Source organism: Rhinatrema bivittatum, chromosome 3 (genome assembly GCF_901001135.1).
Source record: "Rhinatrema bivittatum chromosome 3, aRhiBiv1.1, whole genome shotgun sequence".
NCBI lineage: Eukaryota > Metazoa > Chordata > Amphibia > Gymnophiona > Rhinatrematidae > Rhinatrema > Rhinatrema bivittatum.
The window spans coordinates 566,534,239-566,547,250 of NC_042617.1; the positions used below are offsets into that span (position 1 = coordinate 566,534,239).

The window sequence follows — 13,012 nt, forward strand, 5'->3', positions numbered from 1 at the left end:
AGCAGATTCTTTAAATGTTGTTGCCACAAACTATTTTGAACCCAATACAAAAGGCCTCAGGGCTGGCGGGTGTGTCCCGCATCCAGGAGCATTAATGATGCACCAGAAAGGATCCCATGTAATTGCTAAGTGGAAGATGTGTCCAGATGAGGCTTTGAACTGGGTCCTAGGGTATTTTACTCTATCAGACTGGATTATAAAATAGTTTCCAACCTTTGACTTGATTTTTTGGCTCGGTGTCTTTTTTGTTTCTCATTCTCTGGTCTTAGTCTCTGTTCCTTTTCTTATGTTCTCTCTCTCTCTCTCTCTCTGGCATTTTTTCCTGTTTCAGTTCTCTCTCCCTTCTTTGGATATTATATTACTTTCTCATCCTTCTCTCTCTTTCTTCTTTCCATTTTCTCATTTCCTATTCTTTTCCCTATTCCCCCTCCTCTCTCACCTCTTCCTTCTCCTCCAGTCCTTACCCTCTACCTCCTACATTACTTTCTTCCTACCCCACCATATCCAGAGTCCCTCTCCCACCATCCCACCTTCTCTCTCCCTCCCTCTCTCCTCATCATGGGTCCTTTCTCCCTCCACCTAATAACCAGCCTTATTTCCCTCTCCCACCATCCTCACTCCTTTCTCCTTCACCCATACCCTGTCCAGGGTATACGTTCCCTGGACAATCCCTAGCCTTCTCACTGGCCTCTGCCACCCGGCCCTGGTCCTCTCTCTCTCTCTCCTTCTCCATGCACACTTACCAACGCATCCTGGGTCCTTTCTCCCTTTCCTTCATCCCCTGTCCTCTCTCTGCCCCCCCATCCTAGGTTAAATATTCCTTCTCCATCCCCAGAAAATTGCCCCCACTCCCTAGCACCCCTGAAAGGCTATCCCCACATTTCCCCCACCCCCCTTGCTCATAAAGCTCTCCCCACATTCCCTCTCCCTGACCCCAATAAATCCTCACATTATCTTCCCCCGACCCTCATAAGCTCTTCTCGCATTTCCTCCTCTCGACCTTCAGAAAGCTTTCCCCACATTCCCACACTCCTAGAAAGCTCTCACCATGTTCCTGTTGGCAGACTCAGCAGAGAGACCAAAGATTGAGTACGCATAGACAAGACCGAGTTACCCTTTCACTTTTAGAGTTGATCCTCCAGAGCAGAATTGAGGGATATTTGGTAGGGTAATATATATAAGAAATTAGCATATAAGGCACAATCTGTATCCTAATCTCAAGCCACATAGGGAGCCTCACATGGAACAAAGTATGACTTGGTCTGCATGTAACTAAGATCTGGCTCAGGTACCTTGAGAATAAATTACACATCTTGGTGGGATCTGGTATATATTAGATCCTATAAGAATAAGAGCAAAGTCCTGAGAGGAAGGTTAAATGTACAACTCTGTTCTTCTTTCAGCTATGGATCTACAATATGTAACAATAGTGTATCTTGTTATTGATTCAATTTTTTTTAAATAGAAATTTGGCTTTATGTTTAATATTTGTATGTTTTGTTGATGTAGTTTGTGTTTGTTTTTATTATGTAATTTTAATGTTTTATGTTATTGTATATCTACCCAGAGTCTTGGCTGAATTGGCGGTATGTAAATAGAAGGAAGGAAGGAATCATTATATAAATAAATATTTCTTGTTCTGATTAGATTATGTTCAGTGCCCCCACTGCATGAGAAGGTTTAATGAAATTGCAGGAGCGAGGCACATTAATTTCTGCAAGGAGAAGGCTTCTCGACAGACCATTCGCAAGCCTGCAAGCCGAGTACCATCCAAGACCACCATAATACAGGTACATTGCAGAGAAAACTCATCTTCCTTGTTCTCTCATAGCCTACCTCAAAAGCTTAGGAAGGACATGGCCATAATATTCACTATGGACATTCTACATAGAAACTTCAGGTAATAATTTCCATACATTTCCATCCTGATGTTGAAATATCCAGAGAGATGATTTTTTTGACCCTCCCATGAGAGGGTGTCTGTGTGCATCTGGTGCAAAGAGTTCCTAGCTCTCAGAGAACAAGTTCGATCTCTGGAGCCTAGCGTGGCAGATCTGGAGGAGCTGAGACAGAGAGGAGATCTTCAAGGACATAGTAGCTCAGTCCCAACTCCAGTCTGGCAGCCCTAGTGCTGCCTTGGAGGAGGAAGATCTGTTGGTGGAGAGCTTATACTGGTGTAGCAGGAAGTAATCCTGTAGCTAGGACCTGCTTTTCAGGTGATGCAATGTCCTCTCACACTGAGGAAGAGTCTCCAAGGGTTACTGCCCAGGAGGGAAGGGTTAGTTCGGCCATCATAGTTGGTGATTTGATTATTAGGAATGTAGATAGCAGGGTGACTGGTGGATTTGAGGATTGCTGGTAATTTGCCTGCCTAACGTGAAGGTGGCGGACCTCACACGTCACCAAGATAGGATTTTAGACCATTCTGGGGAGGAGCCAACTGTTGTGGTATTTGGAAAATATGGGAGGGAAGTTCTGTATCAAATTTAGGATTTTAGGCAGAAAGCTGAAATCCAGAACCTCCAGGGTAGCATTCTCTGACATGTTTCCTGTTCCACGCGCAGGTCACCAGAGGCAGGCAGAGCTCTGGAGTATCAATGTATGGATGAGACGATGGTGTAAGGAAGAGAGATTCAGTTTTGTAAGGAACTGGGCAACCTTTTGGGGAAGAGAGAGTCTTATTTCTGAAAGGACGGGCTTCACATTAACCAGGGTGGAACCAGGCTGCTGGCGCTAACCTTTAAAAAGGAGATAGAGCAGCTTTTAAACTAGAACAGGGGGGAAAGCCAACAGTTGCTGATCAGTGCATGATTCAGAGAGAGGTATTTTCGAAGGAAATTAATGAAACAAGAGAGTTAGGACATTCCAAGTCAGAGATTCCAGTAAAAGCAAAAATAGTCCATGTGCCTATAAGTAGGGATGTGATTCGGGTGCCCAATCGTTTGCGCTTTCGGGTTCGTGTGGGTTTTTAGTAAAAAATCGTTTTTCGGCTTAGTGCGCGCGCTAACACGCTAAGTAACAAAAAATAACAAAAATAAACAGGAGTTAGCGCGCGCACTAAGCCGAAAAACGATTTTCCATGAAAAATCGGGGAAAATGTGATTGTTTCTCATTTTAACCGATATATAACGAATTAAGCAATATCGTACGATATTTTAATTCATTATAAAAACGATTCACATCCCAACCTATAAGTAAAGAATCATTTGAACTAAAAGATTTCAATTTACCCCTGTCAACCGAAAAGCAGGTTATTCATACAAACCAAAAACCCACTTTGAAATGTCTGTATGCCAATGCCAGAAGTCTAACAAGTAAGCTGGGAGAGTTAGAGTGTACAGCAATGAATAGTGAGATAGACCTAATTGGCATCTCAGAGGAAAGGAGGATAACCAATGGGACAGTGCTATACCAGGGTGCAAATTATATTGCACTGATAGGGAGGAGCAACTTGGAGTGGGGGTGATGCTTTATGTCCGGGATGGCATAGAGTCCAGTAGGATAAAGATCCTGCAATTTTAAAACGAGCGCGTGTGCACCCATACATGCGTGTATCGGCAGACGAGTGAAGATACACTAGAATTTTTAATTGTGCATGCACTTGCCTGCGTATGTTTTAAAATGCACCAACTGCACGTAAATATGCTCCTAATTTTAGGAAGTTCCTCAAGCACAGCTAGCTTGCATGTGTCTTCCAGAGGCTCATGTCAGCTTGTATACGCGGATGTCAGTGAATGTTAAAACATGCTCGGGTGAAGCACATTCACAATTTTCCAATTAGTCCACGAGTTTACCGGTTAGTAGCAAGGTCTCTCAGACCCCTTCCGTTCTTCATCCTGCACTCTGCCCAGTTGACCCGGACCCCCTCACCCTGTCCTCTAAGCCCTAAAACTTAGGAGCCGCAGTAAAGTTACACAGATATCTAGCATAGGTGCACTGCAGGTTTCGTTTTTAAAATTTGGAGTTACGAGCTTACGTCTTGGCCCTAACCCGGGAGATCACACACCATGACTTAGGGGGTGCAAGCGATGTAATGGTGTTCCTCAGTCCCCTCTCCAACAAGTGCCTTCTTTTCTGTGATCTCTCATATACCGATGGTTCATTGGTTGATCTCATCAGTAGGCTGCAATCAGCCCCTGTGGAAGTCAGTTTTGCCTCTGCCTGATGCTAACCTAACATGAGCTTGCCACCCTTTTTATGGGCCTGCAAAGAAAGTGAAAAATTTTACAAAAGAAATTTAAGGCCTACTTTGACTCCTCATTGCTCCTCGATTCAGGCCATAACTGGACCAGTAGTCATGGCCCATGACGTACATCTAGGATTTGCACTAGGAGGCTTTGCAGTCAACTGGAGGCAAAGATATAGTTACATAAGGACAGGATGTCTCCTTTTTATGCACATTTTCTCCATTTTTTGGGTTAAAATATCTCTACTGTGTAGTTTTTAATTTTTTTCTTTCTAATGTCATTTGAAAGAGCACCTTTTTTGCTACAGAAGTCACCCTGTTTTGTCATGGACCCAGTCTTGCTTTTTTCAGAATTACAGTCCCAAAGACAAGCATCATTTGCAGGCGTGAATGCACTTTGGCACCCAACTGTGAAACATGCAAATGAGCTAGAGATGTGAAACTTTACAGTACAGTTCAGTTTACTATGCTTACCACACTTTTAGCTTTTGACACATATTTGTTTAGACATATTTTCATAAATTAGTCATCAAAGTCAGTGCAAAACTTTGTAGGCTGATTAGTTACCTTGCATTGATCAGTGGTGGCTGAGCCACTGCCAGTTCAGCAAAATTGACAACCCCATCACCTAGGGGCCACTCCAGACAGCCAGACAAGGTACCAGCCACAGGTTTCCAGGCTTTTATTTCAGCACAAAATAAGAAAAGACAAGACACTACATATGAGAATTGTTTACACTGCAGATTTCACAAAAATTCGTGTAGTCTTTTTTTTTTCCTGTCTTGCACATGCTTTTGAATGTCCCATCAATGCGTGACAAAGTGGCTTGTGAATAAATGTACTGCCTGCCTGATGAAGTTGTTATGGGTGCCTCAAGGGGAGCAATAATGTGCTGTCTGGAACCCAATAGGTATCTCTATGGGCAGCCAGCAAAATGACCTGGCAGGACCTTGGGGGTGCAGTAAAGTGACCAAGACATCACATTCCTCAAATGAGACTTTGCATATATGGCCAATCCACCAGGAATTATCATAGATGCAAGCTAAATACTGCCCAGGTTGGAAGCTGGATTCTTGAAGGGCAGGAAAATATTCACATTCAAGTTCTAGAACACAACAAAAACATCTGATAAACAATAGAAAAAATCAGCTACTTTGCAGAAAGGAACAGATAGAAATGATGTGTGGAAATCAATAGTTTCATCAAGATACATAAAACATCAGGATGGGCCAGGACTTGTCTGTCGAAGCAGTCATTATACCACAAAGAGCACAACGGTGTCACAGGCCAGGGCATGTTCCCAACATCTCTGCCACAACACACTGCTAACATGACATTACCACAGTTCCTTATGAAGGTGATACTTTTGCATGTTCAGGCTTGCATGCAGTAAATAGCACAGCACAATAAAATGTCCATTTTGAGGAATCATTTATAAAAGCATGTTGAAACAAGATATGTCATAAGCTACAAGCATGGTAAGAACATAAGAAGTTGCCATACTGTATCAGACCAAGGATCCATCAAGCCCAGCATCCTATTTCCAACAGTGGCCAATCCAGGATACAAATCCCTGGCAAATACCCAAACACTAAGTAGATCCCATTCTCTTAATGCCAGTAATAGCAGGGGCTATTCCCTAAGTCAACTTGATTAATAGCAGTTAATGGACTTCTCCTCCAAGAACTTATCCATACCTTTTTTAAAGCCAGCTACACTAATTGCACTAACCACATCCTCTGGCAACAAATTCCACAGCTTAGTTGTGCATTGAGTGAAAAAGAATTTTCTCCAATTTGTTTTAAATGTGCTACTTGCTAACTTCATGGAGTGCCCCCTAGTTCTTCTGTTATCATAAAACGTAAATAACTGATTCACATTTACCCATTCTAGCCCTCTCATGATTGTATAGACCTCTATCATATTCCCCCTCAAACATCTCTTCTCCAAGCTGTACAGCCCTAACATCTTTAGCCTTTTCTCATAGGGAAGCCATTCCATTCCCTTTATTATTTTGGTCTCCTTCTCTGTACCTTCTCCAGTGCAACTATATCTTTTTTGAGATGCGGCGACCAAAATTGTACACAGTATTCAAGGTGTGGTCTCACCATGGAGCAATACAGAGGCATTTTGACATTTTCCGTTTTATTCACCATTCCCTTTATAAAAATTCCTAACATTCTGTTTGCTTTTTTGTCTGCCACAGCACCCTGAACCGATGGTTTCAATGTGTTACCCACTATGACACCTAGATCTCTTTCTTGGGTTGTAGCACCTAATATGGAACCTAACATTGTGTAACTATAGCAAGGGTTATTTTTCCCTATATGCATCACCTTGCACTTATCCACATTAAATTTCATCGTCCATTTGGATGCCCAATCTTCAAGTCTTGCAAGGTCCTTCTGCAATTTATCACAATCTGCTTGTGATTTAACTACTCTGAACAATTTTGTATCATCTGCAAATTTGATTACCTCATTCATCATATTCCTTTCCAGATCATTTATAAATATATTGAAAAGTAAGGGTCCCAATACAGATCCCTGAGGCACTCCACTGCCCACTCCCTTCCACTGAGAAAATTGTCCATTTAATCCTACTCTCTGTTTCCTGTCTTTTAGCCAGTTTGCAATCCACGAAAGGACATCGCCTCCTCTCCCATGACTTTTTACTTTTCCTAAAAGCCTCTCATGAGGAACTTTGTCAAATGCCTTCTGAAAATCCAAATACACCACATCTACCGGTTCACCTTTATCCACCTGTTTATTAACCCCTTCAAAAAAATAGCAGTAGAGGAGCCCTTGGGGGGGGGGGGGGGGGGGTAACAGCTAGATGAAGCCAGAAGGCCAAAGCTACTACCTGTCTCTTGGATCTGTTATCTGTTATTGCCTTGATTGGTACAAATGCTTAACCTTTCCTTTCAGCAGGGTATATTTACAACAGTACTGAAAGAAGCAGTTATTAGATCTGTTTCAAAGGGTTGGTCCTGGAGTTTTAATGAATTATTGGCCGGTTTCACACCAGCCTTCACTTGGGAAATTGATGGAGAGAGTACTAGTATATCAACAGCTTGGGAATTATCTCATGTTTGGGCCTGTTGGCTTTTGAGCTGGGCATGGTACTGAGACAGTTTTATTGTCTATAGTTAACAACATGCATATGCAAACTGATAAAGGGAGGGATTTGTTGTTGATTTTATTGGATCTATCAGCTGCTCTCGATGCTATAAATTAAGATGCTATATTGCAGCGGCTCCAGGAGATAGGCGTGCATGGCACTCCTTGACGATGGTTGACATTATTGCTTGGGAGGCTTGGTGTCCACTAGGAGTCTGTGTTTTCTCCCTCTGTTGTTTAATATCTGTAAGGCTCTTTAGTGGAGCTGATTCAGGGACATGGGGTAGACAGACACTTATTTGCAGATGATAGATAGGGGAAGGTCAATCATCTGCAATTTCTGCATTGAATAGTTTGTCAATGAGGAATTGCAATGTGGGTGAGTCAAAGGAAGCTTAAACTGAACCCAGCCGAGACAGAAGTATTGTGGGTAGTAGGTACAATAAGGAGCTTGTGTGTTTGCTTTCTATTTTGGTAATACATTGAAGCCAAAAATAGCTAGCCTGCAGTCTGGGGGTATATTTGCCCTCTGGACTTACATTGTCTGTTCAGATATCACAAGTAGTCAAGTCAGCTTTCATGTCCTTGAGGTGTATTTAACAAGGTGCAGCAGTGTTTTGGATAAAAAAAAAAAAAAGACTTACAATAGTTCATGTGTTGTAATATCCTATATCAGGGTGTTCCAGCTGTTAGATTAAGATGTTTAATACTACTTTTAATAATGGCTGATCGTTTGGCTAAGGGGAAAAGAAATACAAATAACATTACCCTGATTCTTTATAAATTGCACTGGCTCCCGATAGAGCAAAAGATGCAGTTTAAAATTATGTTGGTGATCTTTAAGTGCCCCAATAGGGGGATTCTGGGCTATTCGCTATATTATTACAGCAGTATTTACCCCAGAGGGCACTAAGATTATTTCAACAAGCCCTGCTAGCAGTTCCAATATTTCCATCAGTTAGGCTTATGATGACTAGGCAAGCTAGAGTTTTTTTGCATGTTTTGCTCTGAAATTATACAAAGCAATCCTGTTATCAGCCAGAGTGGAACTTCATTGTTTCACATTCCAAAAACTGGTGAAAATCCGGCTCTTCGAGGAAGCATTTGGATCAGGCTAAAGAGTAGCGGATTTTTTTAATAGTTTGCTTGGAATTGAAGCCTGGTATGATTAAGAAGGGGGACTGAAAGCCTTGAGTAGGCCGAGGCCATGGCGACCTACCGTAGCCTCAACCTATGCAAGACTGAGGCTTCGGCCTAGTCACAGCCGATGGATCCTCACCGGACCAGGTAAGTGGGGGTAAAGGAGATCCTAGCCCCGGCATATTTCCGGGAGGGAGGCCTAGTTTTCGTTTTTTGGCCATTTTCTTTTACTGTTTGATTCTTTTTTTCACATGAATGAAACAAATCAAGCAATCCATGAACAGAAATTCATGGGGAAAAAACCTCCTGAAAACAAACCGAAAATGAAACAAATTTTGTTTCCCCTGCACATCCCTAGTTTTAGTGTTACGGGGACTGCTGGGGGGTGGGGAGGATATTCTCTTAGGGTAGAGGGATAGAAATGGTGGTATTTTTAGCGGTATTGTGTAGATTAAATATATGGGAGGAGGGAGATGATGGTGATGGGGTATTTTAAGAGTACTGTGGTTTAAATATGTGGGGGGGGGGGGGACAGGGAGAGGGGTGTGGGAAGAGCTGTACGATGTTTAATGTTGTTTTATATATGTTCTTTTGTTTTCCACTCTGGGGTTCATGAGATAGGGTGGACAGTCAGGTGTAACAAATAAAGTATTTAATCTATATGTTGTCTTAACTAGATTGTAAGCTCTACAGAGAAGATAGCCTCTTATGTGCATTTGTACAGGGCTATAGAAATGATGAACAGTAGCCCTGTTAGTTAGCATGAATCGACATTCTAATGACCCCTGTACACACATTACCTCCTTAGGGTAAGGGAAAGAGCAGGGACATCTTCAAGCAAAGAAGTGCTGGCACCAGACTTTCCGTTTTTTTCTTCCTCAGGCAAAAGTGAGACAGGTAAGGAGCTGGGCTTGATTTGCTTTTGCCTCTTTATTTTCACAATTCAGGACAGTACTGACCAGGGCATGGCCTGTAAAGGGAAAATAAAAGGGAATGTCCTTGGAGAAGATGAGTTTGATAGGGGGTGAGACCTTTGGGAGACAAGTAGGTTAATTAAGACAGTCTAATGATGCCAGCTGCTGCGCTGGAGGTGGACCCTTGGGCCGAGGTGGGGTTGACGCTACCTGTAGGAGGGATCCTACGGGTCCCCACCGTCGGCAGGCAGAGGGGGCTGATGGATGGAGGCCGGCTGGCGCTTCACCAATACCAGCCCTCGTTCCCCGCAGGTTGGGTTCCAGGGCCGGCTGGACTTAGGTGGCCTCCGTCAGTGGTCGACGATGGGTGGATCGAGGTCAGCCCAGAGGCAGCAACTAGTGTAGGGTATCAGTCTGTACTGGATGAGGCAGATTCCCGGAGACCCGGGCACCAATAGGAACACAGTCTGCAGAGGGTGCCCGAGCAAGTGCAGGCTGAAGCCTGAATGAAAAACATCCGGGACAAAGGCTGAAGAGGCATCTTTAAGCAAGCTGGGATCAGGGCTAGCGGCAGTCTGGAAACATTGGCAAGCAAGGCTGAGGTCTAGATGAGGAGAGAGTCAAAAAGATGGTCAGATGAAGCAGAAGTCCAGGGCTGGAGAGAAGCAACGGCATAGTCAGGCGATGCAGAGGTCCGGGGCTGGAGAGAAGCAACGGCATAGTCAGGCGATGCAGAGGTCCGGGGCTAGAGAGAGGCAACGGAGTAGTCAAGCGATGCAGAGGTCAAACCAGGTTAGCAATCCGAAGGAGAGACGAAGAACAGGAACACAGGAACGAGGAAACAGGAACGAAGGCAATCAGGATCGGGAACCAGGAACTGAAGAGGCAACAAGTACTCGATTAGCGAGGGGACCTGTTGCAAAGGCAATTTGAGAGAGCGGAGCCCGGGCTTATATACCAGAGCTCAGCAGATGTCATCATTCGGGGCTGCAGCCAGGATCCCGCCGCGGATCCTACTTAAGGACTAGCTGTGGGCGCGTGCGCGCCTAGGGAGGGGCGCAGTGCTGGTCGGGACGACGTCTCTCCATGGGCCATGCAACACAGAGCATCAGAAGCTGCAGCAGAACTGGAGGCCCCAGGGGCGGCCCGAGGATGGAGCCGGCGGCTCATAGCCGCCACAGATGAGGAACCAGATTGTGGATCACTTTGAAAGAGGTGAGGGGACCGAGCCACGTGTCTGCCGCAGCCAGCGCGCATAACAGTACCCCCCTCTACGCCCCCCCTTGGAGGTCTTGGTTTGCCCGGATGGACACGATGAAATTGGAGGAGAAATTTCTTATCCTGGATGTTACAGGCTGGTTCCCACGAATTTTCTTCAGGGCTGTAAAGGTATTCCCACCAGCAGCCCCTACAGTGGACATCAAGGACTTCGTGAACCTTATAAGTGGTGTCGGTCTCCACGACCAGCGGAGGAGGTGCAGGAGCCTTTCGTGAAGGCCAGGATAGGACCACAAATTTTAGGAGTGATATGTGAAACGTATTGTGGATTCCCAATGTAGGCAGCAGCCGGAGTTGGTAAGTTATTGGTCCGACACGACGAATGATAGGAAAAGGTCCAGTAAACCTTGGTGCAAACCTCTGAGAAGGTATCTAGAGTCGAATATAATGGGTGCTTAACCAGACTTTCTGGCCAGGAAGGAACTCAGGAGCCGAGTGTCAATGACTGTCAGCAGATCTCTTGGCCCGGGAAGCGGCTTGGCGTAAGCGAAGATTCGCCTGGTTCCAAAGTGCCTTGAGGGCATCGGCAGTGGCTTGTGGAGCAGGAGAAGGCGCTGACAATAGTATTGGTAGCAGTGGTCGTGGTTGTTTCCCGTAAATGATGGAAAAGGATGACGTACCTGTGGCAGCGGCGTTGTGGGAGGACTCCACCCAAGGAAGAAGCTCCGACCAATTGTCCTGATGATCATTTATATATGCGCGGAGGAAGGACGTCAAGGAGTGGTTTGTATGCTCGGCTTGTCCATTGGCTTGAGGATGATATGCTGTTGTTAAACTGATGTTAATGCCAAACATTTTCAAAGGGAGCGCCAATATCTGGCGATGAATTGTGGGCCTCTTTCAGAAACAATGTCCTTGGGTAAGCCATGTAGTCGGAAGATGTGTAGAAAGAACAGGTGTGCCAATTCGGGTGTAGATGGTAGGCCCGGCAGCGGAACGAAATGGGCCATTTTGGAGAATCTGTCAATTGTAACCCATATAACCATGTGGCCTTTAGATGGTGGCAAATCCACGATGAAATCCATGGAAAGATGTGTCCACGGTTCTTCGGGAGCTGGAAGTGGCTGCAGTAAACCCCAAGGTCGCCCAGACAGGGGTTTCTGTTGAGCTTAGGTACTGCGGGAATCGACGTACACTTTAGCGTCAGAGACCATAGTGGGCCACCAGAAGAACCGCTGAAGCAGTGCTAGGGTTAGCACTCACCCTGGATGACCGGCAAACTTAGAGTCGTGTGCCCACCGGAGGACTCTTTCACGGAGTCGACGGGGCACCACAGTTTTCCCAATAGGAACAGGATGAGTAGCCGAAAGACAAATGCAGGCTGGGTCAATAATATGACCGGGTTCATCGGGTTTGTCTTTAGGTTCAAATGAACGTGACAGGGCATCTACCCGGAGATTTTTCTCTGCCGGGCGATAGCGAAGCTCGAAGTTAAATCTGGAAAAGAACAGAGCCCATCGGGCTTGACGGGCATTGAGACGTTGGGCTTGGCTCAAGTGTTCCAGATTTTTATGATCTGTGAACACTGTAAATTTATGTTGGGCGCCCTCTAGCCATGGGCACCATTCCTCCAAAGCCAGCTTGATGGCAAGTTACCCGCGTTCTCCAATGCTGTAATTTTGTTCTGTAGCAGAGAATTTGCGCGAGTAGAAGGAACATGGGACTACGGATCCGGAAGCAGAGGGTTGGTTCAGGACCGCCCCCACTCCAATCGCGGAGGCATCTACCACAACCAGGAAGGGGTGATTAGGGTCCGGATGATGGAGACAGGATCCAGTTAGGAAAGCTTCTTTGAGGCGATGAAAGGCAGAAATAGCCTCTGGGGTCCAGTTTCGGGTGTCCTGGCCCTTACGGGTTAAAGTTGTAAGAGGAGCTGCCAACACAGAATAGTGAGGTATAAAGTGGCGGTATTAATTTGTGAATCCTAGAAAACATTGAAGTGCCTTCAGGCCCAAGGGTTGTGGCTAGTCTTGGATTCCTTTTCATTTCTCAGGATCTATCGAGAACCCTTGTTGGGAGATTATGTACCCCAGAAAGGGCAAGCTGGATTTGTCAAACAGGCACTTGTCCAATTTTGCGAACAGATGGTTCTCCTGAAGACATTGAAGTACACTACGAACATCGGTATGGTGCATGACCAGGTCCTTGGAGAAGATAAGAATGTACAAGATGTACAAGAGATCCCTGAAGATTTAATTAATCATTCACTGGAAAACTACAGGTGCGTTACAAAGGCCAAAGGGCATCACTAAATATTCGTAATGTCCATCTCTGGTGTTGAAAGCAGTCTTCCAGATGTCATCAGGGCGAATACGCACCAAGTTGTAGGCTCTGCGTAAGTCTAACTTGGTGAAGATAGAAGCTCCGTGTAGCCG

At 45.1% G+C, this 13,012-nt stretch overlaps 1 protein-coding gene across 2 annotated transcripts in view; it reads left to right on the plus strand.

Moving 5' to 3' along the window:
* The window catches only part of ZC2HC1B (zinc finger C2HC-type containing 1B), a 76,086-nt gene that overhangs the window by 32,669 nt on the left and 30,405 nt on the right, over positions 1-13,012 (plus strand). For both annotated transcript variants that reach the window (XR_003855947.1, XM_029597042.1), the window contains exons 5-6: positions 1,648-1,790; positions 9,254-9,342. Coding sequence is in view for 1 of the 2 variants with exons in the window: in XM_029597042.1 (XP_029452902.1) it covers positions 1,648-1,790; positions 9,254-9,337 (227 nt within the window). In the remaining variant the exon portion in view is untranslated. The remainder of the gene's footprint in view (positions 1-1,647; positions 1,791-9,253; positions 9,343-13,012) is intronic.